At 53.3% G+C, this 19,893-nt stretch overlaps 1 protein-coding gene and 1 pseudogene across 5 annotated transcripts in view; both read left to right on the plus strand.

Annotated features, from left to right (window-relative positions):
• The window catches only part of WWP2 (WW domain containing E3 ubiquitin protein ligase 2), a 145,189-nt gene extending 130,193 nt beyond the window's left edge, over nucleotides 1-14,996 (plus strand). For 4 of the 5 annotated variants that reach the window (XM_072816840.1, XM_072816862.1, XM_072816851.1 and 1 more), the window contains 14 exons: nucleotides 849-903; nucleotides 4,421-4,502; nucleotides 5,075-5,203; nucleotides 5,564-5,639; nucleotides 5,945-6,016; nucleotides 6,242-6,330; nucleotides 8,120-8,279; nucleotides 9,549-9,682; nucleotides 10,004-10,144; nucleotides 10,764-10,884; nucleotides 11,231-11,335; nucleotides 12,247-12,343; nucleotides 12,503-12,575; nucleotides 13,023-14,996. In XM_072816840.1, coding sequence (XP_072672941.1) covers nucleotides 849-903; nucleotides 4,421-4,502; nucleotides 5,075-5,203; nucleotides 5,564-5,639; nucleotides 5,945-6,016; nucleotides 6,242-6,330; nucleotides 8,120-8,279; nucleotides 9,549-9,682; nucleotides 10,004-10,144; nucleotides 10,764-10,884; nucleotides 11,231-11,335; nucleotides 12,247-12,343; nucleotides 12,503-12,575; nucleotides 13,023-13,122 — 1,434 coding nt within the window. In that variant the 3' untranslated portion in view covers nucleotides 13,123-14,996. The remainder of the gene's footprint in view (nucleotides 1-848; nucleotides 904-4,420; nucleotides 4,503-5,074; nucleotides 5,204-5,563; nucleotides 5,640-5,944; nucleotides 6,017-6,241; nucleotides 6,331-8,119; nucleotides 8,280-9,548; nucleotides 9,683-10,003; nucleotides 10,145-10,763; nucleotides 10,885-11,230; nucleotides 11,336-12,246; nucleotides 12,344-12,502; nucleotides 12,576-13,022) is intronic. The other variant, XM_072816831.1, reaches the window with a different exon arrangement.
• Nucleotides 14,997-15,871: 875 nt separating this feature from the next.
• LOC140631344 (U4 spliceosomal RNA) lies at nucleotides 15,872-16,022 on the plus strand (annotated as a pseudogene).
• The last annotated feature ends 3,871 nt before the right edge of the window (nucleotides 16,023-19,893 follow it).

Raw genomic sequence — 19,893 nt, forward strand, 5'->3', positions numbered from 1 at the left:
GGATCTCAGGCAGAATTAGGCTGGGGGGTGTTGAATGTAAACAGTGACCCTGACGGCCTGGCGTCCGCTCCCCCTTCTTGCTCCCCCCTTCTTGCTCGTCTCTCCTGCTCTCTCGCCACCTCGCCCCCAGCCCCACCTCCCCAGACAGGCACACACCGAACACTGAGCAACTTCAGGTTCGGGCCGGAGGAGAAGAAAGGTGCTTTGTGAAGGGAAGCAAAACATTCCTGGGGGAGGTGAGGGGCCTGGGGCATGAATGTGCCCTCAGTCTGCGCTGGTTTTGCACACCGGCCGCTGCTCCCTCTCCCAGCGCACCCAGGAGGGAGGTGGAGGGAGGAGGGCCCAGCCCCCAGCCAGGAAGCTCTGGGCGTGGGCAGGGCTTGTGGGAATGATTTCATTGGAAAGGCCTGCGATATTTTTTCCCCTCCCGTGTGTGGTTCTTGGAGAAAGTTGGAGGTGGTGGTGATTTCAGTCGCCCTGGCCGCCCGGAGCAGGAGCCGAGCAGAGGCGCTGGCCGAGCTTGCGGGCCGCCGCTCCAGGCCTGCCGCCCGCCTGGGCCCGCTCTGCCTCCACAGCCCCGGCCGCCTTCCTCGCACCGGCTTCCTCCCCCTCGCTCACCCTCTCCAGAACCTGTCGGGGCCCTCCGCATGGGGGGTCCTTGTTCAGTTTTTCTTTTTTGAGAAAAACTCTCCAGAGGAGCAGATGTCACCTAAGGCCCCACTGAAGCCTGTACAAAAGTGCTCAAATGTGGAAATGAGGCCTCGGCATTTTTATTTTTATCGATCGATTTATTTTTAACCAGCGGCTTTTTTTAACTTCTGTGTTCTGCTGTGTTTTCTTGTGTTTAGTCTTCAAGTGCTTCGACTGACCATGACCCGCTGGGCCCCCTCCCTCCCGGCTGGGGTAAGTACCGAACTCCTGAGGACTCAGCCACGGCTGAGGCTCCGCTCGCTGCGCTCCCTCCTCTCTCCCCGAGCGTCGTCTTCACTCCTGGCCCGCATCCTGGCCCGCATCCTGGCCCGCAGTGGCCTGGGCCTCTCTCCAGCGTGCTCTCTGGGGATGCCCGGCCTGAGCGCTTCCACGACGGGGCGCTGAGATCCCCTGCACCCCCATAGCGTTCACCTGCCATGGCTGAAGGAGCGTGACCCTGCAGACAGAGTCCCCGAGGAGCAGCCCGTGGGACTGTTGGGTTTTGGTCCTGATTCTGAACCATCTCCCCAACCCTCCATCCTGTCATTGGCCAAGACGTTTTGGCGCTGGCTTACTCCCTGGCGCACTGGTTTTAGGTCTGTGGCTGTGTGATTGGAAGGAGCCGCCTTACCAAACCTTTCTTTGCAGCTGAGATGTTGGAGGACTTCAGCCTAATTTTGACTAAAGAAAAGCTACCTTTTTATCTGTGACCCAGCTGTGAAACAGGCCAGAGGGAAGCAGATGAGACAGTTGAGCGCCGGGTGGCAACTGTGGAAGCGCATCATGGCTGGTTAATAGCGCCATGCTGGGTTCTGCTTGTCATTGGAGAATTTCCAGTCCTGGGTGTGATTTGCCAATAATGAGTTAGAGAGATGGACATCCATGACTTGGGAGAGGTTAGGGGCTTTGTGGCTATTCTGGGAAAGAGCGGCCATGCAGAAAGGGGTCATGAGAGATGGTGAGACGCAGTGCATTCCGTAGCCCTGAGCCGGGTCAGGGTTTTGTTCAGTACAGCAAGGGTCCCTGGGGGTGGAAGAGGGCAGATTTAGAAGGAATCAGCATGTGTTGGGTTTAATGTATTGGTTAGGCCAGTAGAAGACAATAAATGCTATTTGGGTGGTGTTTATAAGGGGTATTAAATTGGGCGGGGGCATGCTCCCCAATAAAAACAGAGAAGTGGAGAATGATAAGATGAGCATGAACTGGAAAAGTATGGCTGTTGAGCTGGAACCCCCTGGTGTAGACATACCACTCCCTGGTAGTGATTTACCAGGTTGCATCACCGCCCCCCCTTGGGCCCACAAGGTGTCACTTAGTGAATTACCACTGCATTTCAGAGCATTGGGAGGACCTCGTGGACCTTCTGGGGGCACGTGTCAGTTAGTGAGGCTTCCAGACAGTTCTGGATTTTCAGCTAGGGAATCCCGTACGGACACAGATCATCCACCTGCCTCTTTGGACTGATGCACGATCCCTGGTGTCTCAGGAATCAGCATCCAGTCAAATGTAATGAGTCGAACACAGGATCCCTGGCTAGGCAGGGGAAAGTGCGTCAGATTAAATGAGAATCTGTGATGTTGTTTGGCAGCCAGTAGACGCTATGACCTGGAGCCAGGGACCCAGAATTGTTCCTGCATCCACAGAGTCAAATGATTGATTTCTGTACCAGTTCTGCTACATGATGGTCACCAAGTAAGAGCAGCTCTAGCGCTTAGAAAAGAGCTCCCAGAAGCCAAGTGTGAGATGGCTGAGATGGGAGGAGGAGCCGTGGTCCGAGTCAACGGTGTTTACATATGATCAGGAAAACACACAAGATTATATTGGTATGAAACTGAGAAAAAGGACCATGTGGCTGAGGGCCAGGGAACCTTCCAAATCAGATCCTCTGGGCCTTGTGTTGGCTTTTTCAGGGCTGGGACTGGGCCACCTTCCCAAGGAGACTTAAGAAAGAACAGAAAGAGCAGCAGAGCCAAGCAAGAATTGCTTTTAGTGGGAGCCTGCGATCAAATCTCCCATACTCTCCTGCTCTCTGTCCTAGGTCCCTTTCTGTTCCTCCAGGAGGAGCCCCCTGGGTCGCCTGCACCCAGGGTTTGGGACACCTGGGATTTAGATCCACAGCTCTTCAGCTGCCCTGCCCCTGGACACGTCACTGAATGCTTCCAAGTGTGTTTCCTCCTAGAGAAGGCGCTCCCCTCAGGACTTCCCCAGCCCCCAGACTGCACTTGTATGCAGTGAGACAGTCCCAGGAGGCGCCCCGGCAGCTGTGAGTGCACAGGCCCCGGGCCCGGCTGGACAGATCCCCCAGCCTGATGATTAGCCTTGGCTTTGGCTCTTGGCAGGGCAGACACAGAGGATCTAGTTCAAAGCAGAAGCTTCTGGGATGGGAGCGGCTTCTCCTTTTCCTCAGAACCTTCTCAGGTAGCCTGCCTTCTGTGGGACAGTCCCATAAGCTGTTCTTTTTTTTTTTTTTCCCATAAGCTGTTCTGAGGTGACGGTAGCTCTGTAATAATCTTGGGCATCTTCTTTTCTTTCTTTCCTTTTGTGTGTGTTTTAAAAATTTCTGTCCAGTCCTGGATACCATGTAAGGCAGAGAGACGCCAGGATCCTGGGTTGACACTGGGAACATTGCAGCCTGATGCTTGAGGGAAGGGGAGTGGGCACCTCGCTTCTGTGCCTTTTTTAGCTTTTGGTTTCCCTGTAGCTTCTGGAACTAATTATTTTTATTTCTTTAATTTCCCCCTGTCATTGTAAAAGAGGGAGGGCCATTAGCATCATTCGTTTAGGGGACAGAAACAGGTTTGAAGGCTCAGGAACTTCGTAGGAAAGGTGACCTCTCTTGCGTTTGCAGCCTTGCCCCTAGTCTTGCCTGTTGCCTGTCATCTGCTTGGAGCTGATGGGGCGTGCCTCTCAACGCCTCCCAAAGCCTGGAGTCACCAGCTAGAGTTGGTCTCCCCAGACTTCCATCTATGAGCACCCATGCCCCAGGAGAGGGGAGAGAGTAAAGATTGTCCAGAGGACAGAGACAGGATGCCTGAGCACCCCTAAACACTGTCCCGGCTCGAAGCACATACTTAGTGGAAGGAGAAGGTAGCATCGTAAGTGCCCCAGCCCCGGGCATTCATTGCACACATGCAACATAGCGGTTCTACTGGGATGTGAGAGTTTTGGAACAAAGCTTTGCCTTCATGCAGGGGGAAGGAGAGAAGGTGGAGGGTAGGTAGGCCCTCTGGGAGAGAGCGCTGTCAAAAAGATACGGAGGAGAATGTAGCTACCCCACAATGACCCGGTTCGGATGGAGCAGTTGCATGACTGGAGAGCAACCCATGAGGGACTGGGGTGGGGACCAGGGTTGAGGGGAGGTTGGCCGTGCCTCCACTTTGCACACAGCTGGATGCAATTAGCCTCTGGTTTCAGCTGGGCTCTCCCCCCCTCCTGTTGCCACACTGCCCCCTTCCCTCCAACGAATCAACCGACCAAAGACAGTTCTGGATCTCTAGTTGGAAATGTGTTTATCCTTCCCCCACTCCCCAGTAGGGAAAGATTCTTTGTCCTTTTTACCAGTGACAGATGTGCATGAGCCAGGCTTTCATCAGTTCAACTTCTCTAACAGGTTGGGAACAGGGGCGGAAACTGAGACCTGGCACTCAGGAGATGGGAGCCAGAGGGCAGTGGGCCTGGCCTCAAGGTGTTTCAAGCCAATTATCCTCTTTTCTTTTTTCTCCCATGGCAGAGAAGAGACAGGACAATGGACGGGTGTATTACGTGAACCATAACACACGCACTACCCAGTGGGAGGACCCGCGGACCCAGGGGTAAGGATGTAGGCTGGGTTGGCCCCATGCAGCTCCAGTGTTGGCTAAGTACCCGGGACTGCGTTGGCCTTCTCTGGCCAATATTCTGGGATTTTTAAGCCACCCACAAGCGCCCCAAGACCCTTACCGTTTAGTGTCCACGTAATGAGACTTGAAAGTGGCTCCTTAAATGGACCTTCCCGACGGATAGAGAGTGGCCTGACTGGCAGGTGTTGCTAGTCTGCGTGCCAGTCGTGCAGGCTGCTAATAGTGTGATTTTGAAAGATTTAAGGGAACCTTTCCACCCCTTCCCTCCGGAAGCTGCTCTAGGATAGGGGCATGTGGTGTCTCAGGATTGCTGGTGGCCACTTAGGCCACAGTCGTCCACCCAGGGCTGGTTCTTTGACCTTGGGCTAGTAAACGACCTCTCTCCACTACAGAGCTGCCCTCATGACTTGGGTAGTACCGGGTGCCTTTCCTCAGGGCCCCCCCTCAAGGACTGCAGGGCCTGGGTGAAAGCTGTACCAGCCTCCTAGGCACAGAGACGCAGAAGGCCACATGGACTCTTAGCTCCGCTCTACCCGTGCTTCTAGGATGATCCAGGAGCCAGCTTTGCCCCCCGGGTGGGAGATGAAGTACACCAGTGAAGGCGTACGCTATTTCGTAGACCACAATACCCGCACCACCACCTTTAAGGATCCTCGCCCAGGGTTTGAGTCCGGGTAAGGACTGCCCGATCGATGGTCCACATTTATCCTTGTCTTGCTCTTCCTACTGCCCCCTGGTGGCCGACTTTGGTGTCACATTAGAGGGGGGTGGCGGGAGGAGGGGGAGTGGAAGGGGCTCTCCTGCTTATTCGGGATAACGCCTAGTGGGCTTTCTCTAAAAGCAAGAGCTCTGGCTTTATTTCCGGTTTTTCTTTTTCTCCTCAAATCTGCCTACAGAAATGGCAGTCGTTTCCTTTCCTCAGTGCCTTGCCTTTCTCGTCTTTAACATGGCATCAGCTTTCCTCAGGGCTAACAAGATACGTTGCTAATTTTTGAGAAATCACCTGGATTCTAGAATACCTTTGCTCTTCCCAGGACGAAGCAAGGTTCCCCTGGTGCCTACGACCGAAGTTTTCGGTGGAAGTATCACCAGTTCCGTTTCCTCTGCCACGTGAGTTCTGGGACGGGACCTCCCCCAGACGCTGGGGTCACTTGAGTTGCTTCAGCATGATTTCCCAGCCCAGCAGGGGTGTTCGAATGCCTGCATCTGAGATGGGGCCAGTTACTTGTCCTGCCCCCAGCACTTATCTGACATCGTCCCCAGGAAGCCAGCTCCCATTTCTGGGGTCCCAGGCCCTCTGCCACTGGCCCCGGGAGATGGGGAAGCCTGTTGGTACAGACGGGAGGCCCGACTGCTTAGTGACCCCTGATTTCCTGATTCAGCGTCTGTTTTCCTTTTCTTTCTTTGTTTTTCAGTCAAATGCCCTCCCTAGCCACGTGAAGATCAGCGTTTCCAGGCAGACGCTTTTCGAGGATTCTTTCCAACAGGTTAGAGGATAATCCTGGTGTCTAAGACCAACAAGCAGAAGGCCCCCTCACACCACTTCATCTTCTATCACGTGGCCTGTTAAGCCCACATGGTTGAGTTTCCAGGGTGTGGGCCTGGGTGACCAGTCTCTGCTGAAGGGCAGGACATAGAATTCCCTGGCCCTTGCCCCCAGCCTGCTACCGAAGCAAGAGTGGCAGGCTGGCCATGACGCTCTGTCTCCTCAGATCATGAACATGAAGCCTTACGACCTGCGCCGCCGGCTGTACATCATCATGCGTGGCGAGGAGGGCCTGGACTATGGAGGCATCGCCAGGTGAGCTCAGCGCCCCTGGAAGGCTGTGCCGCGCTGTTTCCCCAGGCCATAGGGCTCGTGGTGGGTACACGTGGGTGCAGGAGCAGGGTCCCAGGGTTGCCTTCTGGGCGAGGTAGCAACCCTTTAGTTACTGGTCTCGGGGGGAGGCTGTGAGCTTCCGAGGGGAGATCTTAAGACATTCTCATTATTTCTGTACCTGAACCAGTCAGGCTGCACCGGTGGGCAGTGGTTAAATATTGGTGTCACTGTCACGTGGTTTCTGTTAAACTCGACCCCGGGCTTCTCGAGGCAGCTGGGACAGGTTCAATCTGGCGTGCCCCTGTGTGCCTGACAGGTGTAAGTTGTGTCACAATCCAGGGGGTCTTGATCACTGCTCAGGTCCGCATCACATGCCATAGGGCCAATAAAATTAAGATAACTGATGTACCCATAACGAGAGCCTAAAGCATTGTCTTGCCCTCACCCCAGTCTACCTGCAAAAGTTAACAGACTCTCTGGTAACACGCTGCCTTGGATCAGGGGGCTGAAGGCCCCCGGCAGGGAGAAGGAGCATCTTGGCCTGTGGTGACTGCTCAGCTCACTGACCTCTCGTGGTGTGGGGACATCTTCTCTCGGTGTTGGGTTCACTTGTTTCTGGTCCTCTGTTTGCTGGTGGCGCTGCCCTCTGTGTTGGCCCCTGTGGATCACTTGCTCTTTTTCTGTGGTGACCTTCTCTCCAGGCTCTGCTTGGTGGTGTGGCTCCCACCCCGTGTGTGTCTGTCTCTCTGTGTCCTGCCAGTGGTTTTACCCTATGGTAGGTTACGTCATGCTGTTCTACCACAGGGTAGAACCACGGACAGGATACCGAGGCACCCTCTGCATCGAAGGACTCCTCGTCTGCCCGGCCACAAGCAGCCAGGGACTGGCCCCCTTGGGATGTCCCCCTGCTGGTGTAGCTCAAGCCCGAAAGGATCCAGAATTCTGGCTTGAGGCTTGTACCTAGGCCACAGAGAGATGCCAAGGCATGGGTGTTGGTTCAGACAAATGCGTGGAAGTGTGGGAAAGGGTATGGTGATGGGGTCTGGGGTGAGGGGAGGGCAAAGAGCAAGGGAAGCCCACTCAAGATGCCTTTTGTATAGCTACTGGGGGTGAGGTTCGTAATCTAGAGGCAGCATGGATCACAGAGTTTTCATGCCTTAGGACCTAGGACTATGTTACTGTGTATTCATATCACGCTGCCTACTTAGGATGGAAACAGGGTGGCTGTTTTCTATAGCACCTTTGCAAGATTTAGGAAGAGATGCCCTTTCTCAAGACACTTCCATGTTGGGAAATGGTCATGATATTTTGGTTTTATCAGAAAAAAAAAAACACACAGCTTGACTGCTATATGCAGGAAAATTGTTGTGATCAATGTGCAAATCTATGATACTTTAACATAGTGCTCTTGTACAGTGCACAGCCGACACAACTGTGCATGGTGGCCCCAGGGTACAAAAAGCTCCTTTGCCATCAGCCACACTGGATACCGGATGTAAAGTCCTGGAATGCATCACCTGGGAGCCCAGAGACATGCACACAGGCTTTCCTGAGCTCTGTCCACAAGTGCAGTTGTCATCCTGGTTCACCCCCGGTCCCTGACCAGCTGTTAATACAAGTTATACCAGGTGTTTATCCTAGTGGGGCTTGACTCCCAGGACCTCATGTCTCCAAACTGGCCCTGACAGGACAGCAGAAGAGAGTCCCCTCTCCAGTGCAGGTATGCAGGACGGGATCCATTACTCTTGTCTTTCTCTCTCCTTTCTCACAGGGAGTGGTTTTTCCTCCTGTCTCATGAGGTGCTCAACCCCATGTATTGTTTATTTGAATATGCCGGGAAGAACAATTACTGCCTGCAGATCAACCCTGCCTCCTCCATCAACCCCGACCACCTCACCTACTTCCGCTTCATTGGCCGATTCATCGCTATGGTAAGTTGCATTGCTGTGAGATCGCTAAAGCAGGTGGCAGCCCAGGAGGCCAGACGTACCCACAGCAACCTGCCGTGCGTGCCCCACCCCCGAGCCCCACGCTCCTCCTCATACAACACCTAACGAGAAATGCAAAGAGCTGGAGAGAGTTCTGGAGATAGTTTGGAGCTCTCTCAGTGGCACCCTCAGGGGCTTTGAGAGGGTTTTCTTGTGTGGGTTTGTGTAGGGCTTGTCGAGCCATAGCCCAGGGTTCCTGGGCTGTGGACGTCGCTTAACTTTGAGTGTGCAGCCTGCCAAGGGGGTTGGTGACAAACACTGCCCACTTGCGGTCTTACTTGCGGCCGGGAGGGGAGATGCTGGGCAAGGTACCACCGCTTGTCACAGCCCTTGAGCGAGAGTGGGGATGTCTGGCTGAGACACTAAGGCCTTCTGGAAGGGGATCTGGGATCAACACTAGCTTAGAACAGAGCCCTAGTAGACCAGCTGGTCAGGATGTAGGAGGCATCACCAGGGAGTGGGTGAAGAGTGGGGAGAGGGGAGTTTATCTAGCAGTAGGAACGCGGCATGAATGGGGGGTTGTCATGCTGTGTGCATCCTGTCGAGTGTCTTGGGAGGGTAGAGAACCAGGATTGAGGAAGGGAAGCCCATGGGAGCCGCAGTCCTTCTGCCATATTTGGTGGTTTGAGATGTTGCGTTGCTGACTTTCCTTTGCTTCTCCCTGACTTCCTGAATGCTCTGTCCGCGAGAACTCAAGAGCCGTGACTAAATATGTCTCTTCCCCTTGTCTGGAAGTTCTTGGCCAAGGTGCTGGGCTCAGGAAGTGGGCACATTCTTCCCGGGTCTAGAGACCCGCCTGGCCAGGCGGCCGACAGGACAGACCAGTAAAACCCTAGACTATTACTCACCACTGGCCCGCCAGCTCCTGCCGTCGACAGCGTCTGCATTATTTTTGGCTGCCTCTGCCGCCCAGCTCTGAGCGTCAGTGAGTCAGGGCTGCCACCTGGGGTTGTGCTGCCTGTGAGCGTGGGGCACATCTCTGCTGGAACAGGGAGCTGGCAGGCAAGCGTGCCAGGCAGGCAGTGGGTTCCTAAGTGGGCTGGCTCTGCTTGCCCCTGTTGTCTGCAGGTGTGATGAGAGTCTGTCCCAAGGTCACGGTTGCTCTTGGGGAGAAGGGGTAGGTAGTTGGGCTTTGGCGTGGAGCATCCAAGAGCCTGCCTGGGCAGTGTCCTAAGAAGACCAAACACCTTTGGCGTGCCTCTTCCTCCGCAGGCTCTGTACCATGGAAAGTTCATCGACACAGGCTTCACCCTCCCGTTCTATAAGCGAATGCTCAACAAGAGACCAACCCTGAAAGACCTGGAATCGATCGACCCCGAATTCTACAACTCTATTGTCTGGATCAAGTGAGTCCTCTCCCCCGCGCCGTGCTGGGAGGACAGGGGTCTCTGGTTGGGGAGGAGGCATCGCTGGCCTGTGTTTTCTCTGCTGGAGTGGCCCTGAGCGCATACCAGCTGTGTAAGTGCTGGTGGAGATACGCAGCTCCTCGGTTTCCCTGTGGGACAGCTCCAGAATTCTCCCCGTGGTCAGGGGGAGGTCCCAGGCCACTGTCTGGATTCAGGCTGCGGGTCCTGGCATCCTCTGAGCGCTGATGCACCTGACAGAGTGGGATGAGGGGAGACCCTTCTAAGGTAGACGTTTTCCCTTTCGGTCTCTTGTGCCCCCAGAGAGAACAACCTGGAAGAGTGTGGTCTGGAGCTCTACTTCATCCAGGACATGGAGATCCTGGGCAAGGTGACAACCCACGAGCTAAAGGAAGGCGGGGAAAGCATCCGAGTGACAGAGGAGAACAAGGAAGAGTACATCATGTGAGTATCCCGGGGGCCAGGGGGCGGGAGCAGAGCCACCCTCGGTCCTGGGGCGTGCTCCAGCCAGGCCCCCCCTATTTCACCAGGGGCACGGCCGCCGCCCCTGTGGCATCGGCACATGAGGGCTGCCCACGGCCTGTCCCACGCTGACCGGAGCCCCTGGCCACCCGGAAGAGCTGCCGTTTGCTCTCTTTCCCCCACGTGCAAGGCTTCAAGACTGCAGGGCTTTGAAGAGGCAGGAAGCTTCGATATCTCCCTTTCCTTTCTCTGGCAGAGAGGATTTCTGTGTCCGTGTGTCTGAGCCCATCCTTGCATGTGTGTCTGTGTGCAAACTCACCCACGTGCCTTCTCCAGGTCTCTCGGTCTAGTCTCCTGACCTCCACGTTTGTGAAGTTCAGTCAGCAGTGGTGGGATGGGGAGGAAGCGGTCAGATGTCAGAGGTTCAGCTGTCTCCCACTGCCCTGGCTGCTCCCAAGGCCGATGCGGAGTGGGTCTGGGTGTGTGCCACGCGGCCTCTGGGCTGATATCTCACGGCTGTGCGACCGTGGCCCGGTGGCCGGCCCGAGCTGTGCCTGAGCAGTGGGCCTTGGCTCCCCTGACAGCGCACCTTCGGTTTTAGGCTGCTGACCGACTGGCGTTTCACCCGGGGCGTGGAAGAGCAGACCAAAGCCTTCCTGGACGGCTTCAACGAGGTGGCCCCCCTGGAGTGGTTGCGCTACTTTGATGAGAAAGAGCTGGAGGTGAGAGCTGAGGTCCCCGGGACCCTGAGCCTCTGCCTCTGGGGCAGTCGTGCCCGTTGCTGGCAAACCGTGGTTCTGCAGAAACCCGCCAGTAAAACTTCACCTTCCCTCTGGATGGAGGCGGCAGGGCGGATAGTTGTGATTTGATCTCTCAAATCTGTTCCTCCCCTGGTCCTGGTTTTGAGGGGGTCCATGCTCAAGACTCCTATCACCCATATTACTCCCACTGCCAGCAGAAATAGATGAAAATGTTTGGGGCGATTCCACCTGCTGGTGAGTGGGTGAGGCGCTGTGCACCTGTGGGGAGGGGGTGGGCCTGGGGCTGCTGACACCTGTCCCCCTGCAGCTGATGCTGTGCGGCATGCAGGAGATAGACATGAGCGACTGGCAAAAGAACACTATTTATCGGCACTACACCAAGAACAGCAAGCAGATCCAGTGGTTCTGGCAGGTAGGTCCTGGGACCCGTCCCGGCCGAGTTGGGCTAAGGGTCTTGGAAGGGATATTTTAGTGGTCAGCCACAGGAAAGAGGCCTGATTAGATCCCAGGCTCCTGGACACATGTTGGGGGGTCACCTCCCTCATCTTTGGCACTTTCCTCCATTGGTGGGAGGAGAAGAGGAACCCAGCCTTGGGGTGAACAGAGCTGTTGCAGCTGGGTTGTGGCCAGTGCACCTGACGGGACGTGTTAGTGGTCAGCCGATGTGTGCGGGAAGGAAAGCACCAGGCCGTGTGGTTTCCTGCCAGCCTGGGGGTGGAGGGACAGGACAGCACGTGCTGGTCTCCAGAGAAACTGAATGAGCTCGGAGTCCTGGATATAATGAATTGATTCTTCCAAATGTGAGATCTTGTCGTTTCCCTTATGAAGTATAGCATACGTGAGAAAGAGAAGGTATATAAAAATCTCTTTTTGAAGGCAAAATTCCCATCCCATAAGATTCACAATGTGAAGCATTTTAAGGTATTACGGTTCATTGGTCTTTCACATTGGTCTTTCATTACCACCATCTAATTCCAGAACATTACATCTCCCCGCCAAAAGAAACTCCATACCCATTAAGCAATCACTTCCATCCTTACTATATGTTTAAAAGCAGAACTTGGCTGGGAAAAGAATACCTGGCTCGGGGTGCCCCGGAGCCCCAGAGATGTCCCATGGGTTGGTGGGAATGTCCTACAAACTCAGCCTCTCAGATGGAGCAGCTTTGGGGTTTCCAAGGCTGGTGGCTGTAGCCCCCGACCCCAACCCGGGCTTTGTGTTCTCAGCCCCAAAGAGGGGTCCTGGCTGATGGGAGTCACAGGTTAGGGCGAGGTTTGGGGTCAAGTGGGTAGCCTGGCTCTGCTCTGACTGGCGGAGTTCTAGGTGGTAAAGGAGATGGACAACGAGAAGAGGATCCGGCTGCTGCAGTTCGTCACTGGGACTTGCCGCCTGCCCGTTGGCGGCTTTGCTGAGCTCATTGGTAGGTCTTCCCTTGCCTTGCTGGCGCCCTAGGGTGGGCCTGAGGGCAGTGGCTCGGGTGAGTCAGTGGGTGAGGCCTGAGGCTCCTGTGGGTGGAGCCGGGGCCCTGCCCTACGAAGGGGCCGTCCTTTGTATATGAAGAGCTTCTCTTCGGATACAGGGAGCAACGGACCACAGAAGTTTTGCATCGACAAGGTTGGCAAGGAAACCTGGCTGCCCCGGAGCCACACGTGGTGAGCGTTTTGGTGTTTCTGGGAGGTGGCCAGAACCTCACAGCCCCGACGAGCCCGGCGGGTGGGGCGGCCTCAGGGACTCTGGCAACCTCCTGGGGTTGGAGAAGAGGCGCCCCGAGGCTTTTTGGGAGTTGCGGCAGCAGTTGCTCGCCCTCACCCTCGTGGCCTTCCCAGCTATTAAATATTCCACCGTTTCTGTTCCGGTAAACAGAGGGCTGCCTCCCCCTTTCTCCTACTGCCCTGCCTCCTGACCACCCGAGGTCCAGGGACAGGAAGCATTAAGGCCTCACGTAACAGGGCCCTCAAGGGCTCCACTCTGCCTTCTAGCCCCTTGGCACTGTGGTCAAGCCACAGTCACGTGAATGACTCTGAGCCCTCCCCGCACGGCAGCCAGGCTGGGAGCCCTGACCTCCCTGGGCTGACTGTCCTGCTTCCCTCTCTCAACAGTTTCAACCGTCTGGATCTCCCACCGTACAAGAGCTATGAACAGCTGCGAGAGAAGCTGCTGTACGCCATCGAGGAGACTGAGGGCTTTGGACAGGAGTAACTGAGGCTGCCCCTTCCCACACCCCCCGGCGCACATGTAGTCATGAGTTCTTCCTGCCGGGGAGGCCGGTGGCCACAGAGCTCCCGGGAGGCTCCCCCCACCGCCCCAGGTGGCAGCCGTGCGTGGGACCACACTGTCCTCAGGCTGGTGGTAGCAGAGCCTGACCTCAGGAGGCCTGTCTGCCTCCCCCCACCCCCCCACCGGTGGCAGTCTGGAATAAAGCCCCCATGTCACCTTTGGTCCCGTCACCCACTGCAGAGTCTGGAGGCCTGACCCTCGCAGTCAGCTCTTCCCCCTTCCGCCCCGAGACCAGACCAGCCGTAGGCAGCATGAGAATGTGAGGGGGCGCCCTGTGCCCAGGGCTGCTGCAGGAGGCCTGGTTCTCGTGTGCTAGTGAGGCAGCAGGGAGCCCGGCCACCCACTCAGGCTGGCTCTTCTGGGCCCAGAAGGCCCAGGGTCTTTGCCAGTCAAGGACGTTCTGTTTTTGATAGAACTTTTCCAGTGATCTGTATATGATGGAGGTCTGAGGGAGAGGACGTCTTCCCGCACCCGGAGAGAGCACTGGGTCTGGGCGGCCACTCCCTGTCCCAGGGGGATCCAGCCCCCGAGGCTGAGCGGTGAAGCCCATCTCTGCACTCAGTGCGGGACCCTTTGTCCTTTCCTGCAAATAAAGTGTTGTACCAGCTGCTAGGGTGGCAGCGGCTTGGAAACAACAAACCCCCTCAGACTTTCTTTGCCCTTTCACATCAACTCGAAGCATTCTGTGTGTAGGGTGACTTTGTGTTTTGATGTCGGTGTGCTGCTATCCCTTTGTGTCCAGGAGCTGGTATGCCAGGTGTCGCTGGGACCTTGAGGGATCTGGCACCAGTGGTCCAAGGACTTCCCCAACAGCTGCTCCTCTTAGGAACCCGCTTAGCAGTTCTGGGAGCTCAGGCGGGCCTTGCCCTGCAGCCCAGCCTCCCAGTGGCCCAGTCTCCAAGCCTTGACAGAGGGGAGGGGGGGAGGGTCCCAGGTGTCACCCAACCTTTGATGGAGAACTCCCATTGCTAGATGTAGTTTCTAGGCAGCCCCAAGTGATGGAGCATGTGGGGGTGGGTGACCCTGTCACTCTGTCACTCTCCAGTGGCCCTTAAGGCTTCAGGCAGGTCCGTTAGTCTCCTGTTGAGAATTCAGTGTGTCCCAGCCACCCTAGGGCATGTCCATCCTGCCTGGAAGGGCGGCTTTATCTGGACACGGAAGGTGACGGTCTTGGAGACCAGCAGAACGGAGTTCCCACCAGCCTCCGACATGGGCATTCCGTGGCGTGCGGCGATCGGCAAGCAGAACATGCTCCTCTGGGATGCTGGAGGGGTTGCTCAAGCTCTCCAGTCTGGGCCCTCGGGCTCCAGCCCTGAGCACCGACGACAGACTAGCTTGAGCCTCCTAGGACCCTAGGCAGGCCCACTGACCTCTGTAGGGCAGTGTCACATCCCCAGATCCTGGTCCTTCCTTCCCCCCACTCCCCCCCACCCCCGGGCCACAGAGGGAGGGAGAGCCTGTGTCCACTGTGTTGCATTTGCTGATTTGAGTGGCTCAGCTCACTGGAGCTCAACCTTTTTTCTTTTCCTCGAGTCATTTGCTGTGCTTCCCTGCAATATTCCACACTACTGGGGGGTTGGGGTACCAGCTGCTGTGTGGGGTCTGGAAACCCGCGACTCATGGCTGTTCAGAGTGTGTTCATGTGTGTGTGTGCGTGTGTACATACATGTATGTAACCGAGGTGTCGTGTAGAATGTCCTTTGGTAGCTCTGGGTTGGTTGACAGATGGTTTTGTGATACTTAACCCCCTTGCCTTGGTATTGCCAGTTTCTCGTGCAATAAACAATCAGCAGCTGTGGGTGGTGTTGGCGTGGATGTCTGCAAAATCGCTGTCCTCAGATGAGAGGCCTCTGGGTGCCCCAAACCCTTCAGGCAGGCCCCCATTGGGGTGGAAGTTCCGTGACTTGCTGCTTTTAGGAATGTGTAACTGAGACAGTCATATTACTTCTGGCTGGCTGAGTCCCTGTGCAGGGATCTCTGGGGTGGCTCTTGGTCAGGGTTTCCTCACTGCACCCTTTGGACGCCAGGCCAGTCTTTCTATGTCTATGAACAGTTGTCGCTGCGGAGCCAGAATACGAACAGCTGTGGCTGCAGGTTGGGTGGGTTTTGGAAGCCAGCTCCTGGGGACAGTGTCTAGGCAGTCGTTCATTGGAGAAACATTTACTGAGTCCCATGATGATAGAGGGATGCTATGATCTCAAGCTAAATCATCACATAAGGTCTTGCCACCCACTTTTTTTGAACACTTAAGGATTCAGATGGGATGGATCACCATGCTATGGTGTCTTGATGCACAGGACATGGAAATGACGTTTGCCAAGCCTTGTCCTGATTGTGCCTCTTCTCAGGGGAAGGCAGAGATGTTCAGAGTGGTTCCTCCCTGGAGTTTATTAGATAAATTCATGGCCCCACTTCAAAGCTGTTTTTTTGTTTTTGTTTTTGTTTTTTTACTTGACAGAGCAATGCTGTGCTTTGAGAAAATTATTGAAAAAAGTCTACACATTAGGCAGACATACTGTAATAAATTCAGAAAAGACGTGCTGAAATGGAAACTGTTCTTCTAGACTTATCCAGAAATCGCTGCTGTTAAGTTTGCTGCGGCCCTTCCATTCTATTTAGTGTGCGCTTGCAAATCATATATACATAGAATTTTTAAATACACCAAAAATGGAGCTTTGCACAGTGGCAGCATCGTAGCCAATGAGGTTTATCTGAGGCGTGATTATTGCTAATACACCAAAAATAGGATCTTATACTGAGCAACTCACTTGTCTCATTCAACAAAATTTTCGGGAAACCTTTCCATCTTCCTCAACATAGGTCTGAATGATTCTTTAATGACTGTGATATTACGAAGTATGGTTCCTGTAATACACCCATCTCCTACCCCAAGGGGTATTACAGTTGTGTCCAGCAGTTTGCTCTTGGCTGTGAAGCTTCAGCTTGTGCACCAGTGCTGCCCTCCCAGGAGGGGGCAGTCCTGAAAGTACAGTTGTTGATGATCTGCCTTTACTTTAACTTAAAAATTTTAAAAAGTCTTAAAATTCAAAGATAGAGTGAAAGATATAGTGAAGGCTGCTTACTCTTATTCCTCGGCCACTCTGATCACCTGCTAGAAGCCAGTTTGCTGGTTTCTTTTGTACCCTTCCAGTTTGAACTTTAAAACCCCCAACAGTCTACCCCACGGCCCTCAGAGAGGCTCCTGTTTTACTAGCCGCAGCAATGGGCAGATGGGCAGAATCCCTTGCCATCCCACTCTGAACCGCATCTGAGCTGTACTGCACCCGGCTGTCCCTCTGGCTCTCCATCTGCATTCCCTCCTTTTTCTTCAGGCAGCTGTCTTTTCACTTCTATACAATCAAGTTTTTTTTTAACATTGTATTGTGTAATTATAATGAAATCATCTGTACTTTTTCTAAAGGTTTATTCAAAAAGCGGAAAACAACAAAACCCATCTCTATTACTATGACTATATAAATATTGTTTGCTCCATAACTAAATAACATAATACAACTGTTTCTTCCCCATACAGTCTTTTACCCTCAGAGGTTCTAATTACCTCTCTTTGCTTTTATTATATCTTCAATTTCTTTTTCTTATTGTGAAGTGTTTCAAGTAGGAATAGGCAGGCAGAGAGGCCCACCTACCCCAACTCGATGTCATAAGTTCTGGATATAATTAGGCAAAGCTATAGAAGATGATTTTGGAAGGAAAGATCTGATATGACTTCCTTTGTCATTCAAGATCTCCAATGGATCTCCCAGGTGTCATTAAGACTTTACATAAGGTGGGACCTCACTGGATCTAGAGTCTCAGTGCTCACTATCCCACTGCACAAGGGCAAAGAGAAGATAAGAGGATGCAGTGATTGGGCAAAGATATTGGGGCTCATATCACTCTTCCAGAAAAACCCTGAAGACCTGTGTCTCTGTCTAGAGGTATGCTTACAGAGAGCAAGCTCTCTTGGTTCTTGAGCCAAACTCGGCATCAGCAAGAAAATTGAGTAAGTGCCCGGAGTTATTATCACCCCAGCTTGTTTCCCTTTGGTCTGCCTTGTGAATCTAGGATTTTAATATCCTTTTACTTATCCAGTCCCCCTGATTCTGAGGTTGATTGAAGTGCCACGGTCTAGTTCACTTTTTTGCAGTCCATGTTTATGAGTCAAGCATCAGGAGAGTCAGATCAGGGCAGGTGACTTCTTTGGCGCACTTTTCTCCATACCATTTGAACGTCACGGATTCGGGGTCTAGCTCTGATTCAGCTGGTTCTAGTGACTAATCCTTACTTTCTTATTGATGCTTGTCACAGTTTTGGCCTCTTCAGCTTGACTCTTGTCACTCTTTTGGATGTTTTTGATGGTCTATGTGATATTCTACTCCCAACTTCAGTTCTATGGCTCCAAACACAGAATCACCTATTCTGTATTCTTTTTGTAGTAGTGTTAGAAACCAAACGGAGTCCCATTAAGATGGCACAGCAAATTCATGACTTGGCCAACCTCTCTGTTCCAAACATATAATAAAGACACATAAAATATAAAAAAAGAAAAAAAATAAAAAGAGAAAGCCAAAAGGCTTTTTCAAAAACAAGATAAAGATTTCCAAGGGCCAGAAATAGAACAAAATGCAAAACACTGAACAAGACTGCAAGTGTGCCTCCGCACTCAGGTCTGGCCGTGGTAGCTGGGACTTCAGCTGCTGGGGGGGGGTGGTGGTGGTGATGGTCAGTGGGTCTGAATAAGCTCTAGTATGGACACGCACTGGGCAGCAGCCCACTGCTCCCTCCCATTTCATAAAAAGCAGGCCGACCAGCAAACTGCAACAAAGCCAAACTGCTTCTGCTGTGCACCTGGCTATGGCTTTGATTCCTAGGTCATCCCAGGCCAGGGCCCAAACTGCCACTCAAAAGATAAGGCTGTAGAATGGATCCCCAGCAGGACAGGAGGAGACAGCTGCAACACCATTAGGAAAGAGCACACACACAGTGAGAAAACAACTCTTTTCCTAATCTTTGTGGCTGTCCATATTTCAGAAGGCACTCCTGGGTGGTCTCTTTCCTGTTGGTCTTTGCTGTAAGGGGACTAGATGGCAGGTGGACCTTTTCACGGAGGCCATAAATGTCATTGCTCAAGTGTCTTTTCTCTGGGGTGATCATTTCCTCCAGAGAGGAATGCTCTGTTCCCCACCTGAGGGCAAGGATATACCTGAGCCATGGTACACCTGCCTGTAGGTTCCCTGGGGATCAGGAGAAGGAAGGATCCTAGGTTCCCAGAGCCCTGGCCCCTGACTTGACCTTTTCTGGCTCTCTGGCACCTCCCCTCAGCCTGGTCTCCTGCAGCTGGCAGAGGGGAGATAGCCAGGCTCTGTGGCTGGGGGTAGGGACCTGGGTGTCCCACCGTTCCATATAGACACTGCTTTTAACTACCTCTGTTGTGCTCTTCCTGTCCTCCTGCAGCGCCCAAGTGTGGAGTCTCTTTGGGGACTTTGCATGTCTCTGCATCTCCCTCTGCATCTCCCTCTGCAGTGCTTTAGGTTAAAACTTCTGCTTAGCTAGAAGTTTTAGTTCTCCACCTGCTTTCCACTTTTTTAACACTTTGTTGAACATCCTTGCCCAATCACTGAATCCTCTTATCTTCTCTTTGCCCTTGTGCAGAAAGACTTTTATAAAGCTTTCTTCACTGTCATTTTGAGGCTGGAGGATGCTAAGAGATGGTAAACCTGCCATCTCAATTAACTTCCTTTCCCTTGATAGACCTGCCAGGGTGGGCAGAGGAGGGGGTAGCTTGCAGCTGGCAATCTGCACGGGGGTCCCAAAGGGGACTTGACTGTCATCTAATCTGTCCCTGTTTACCTCTCTGGCACTAATTCCAACCTCTCTCAGGTCCCAGTCTTTCCTGGCTCACTAGATCTCCTTGGCTAAACCCCTTCCACACTGATCTTGGCTGGAGACCCTGCTGCAGGCACCTTCTGCTTTCCTTCTAGAAATTTGTTGAATTCTCTTTTCTACCTCAGGTGCTCTCTCTGTCAAATTGGGCCTTAATGACCAGGGAAAAATGGGAAACCTTTTACATTCATTTGCTATCATTTTAATGGAGTCTTGGTAGGAGGCAATGATAAGTACATGTCAATTACAATGGGATTTTTGCTATTTGGCCACAGTTAAACCCATTATGCCTTACCTCTCTAAGAGCACTGATTTGGTTCCTAATGCTTGGGGTTTGCTTTGTTTTGTTTTGCTATCTCCAAAGCCAAGAAGATAGTCCTGTTTATAAACAGGACAAATGTTTTATTTCTGCATTTTCTATTAACATTATCTTCATTTTAAGACAATTAAGTGCTGAAATTTAAAAAATAAACCCCCTGTAGCTTGTTGCAGATTACTCTGGTGATTCTTATTCCTATCAGTGGAAGGAAGATTTCTTCTTTTTTAAAAAAAATTTATTAGAGAGTGAGAGAGCGAGCTCCAAGTACACATGAACAGGGGGAGGGGCAGAGGGAGAGGGAGAAGCAGGCTCCCCCCCCCCCCCAGCAGGGAGCCTGACATGGGGCTCCATGTGGGGCTTAAAGTGGGGGTTGATCCCAGGATCCTGGGATCATGACCTGAGCAGAAGGCTGACACTTAAGTGACTGAGCCACTCAAGCACCCCCAGGAAGACAGACTTCTTAGGGGGCCCCCTTAGGACCTCTTCCTGGT

Source organism: Canis lupus, chromosome 3 (genome assembly GCF_048164855.1).
Source record: "Canis lupus baileyi chromosome 3, mCanLup2.hap1, whole genome shotgun sequence".
NCBI lineage: Eukaryota > Metazoa > Chordata > Mammalia > Carnivora > Canidae > Canis > Canis lupus.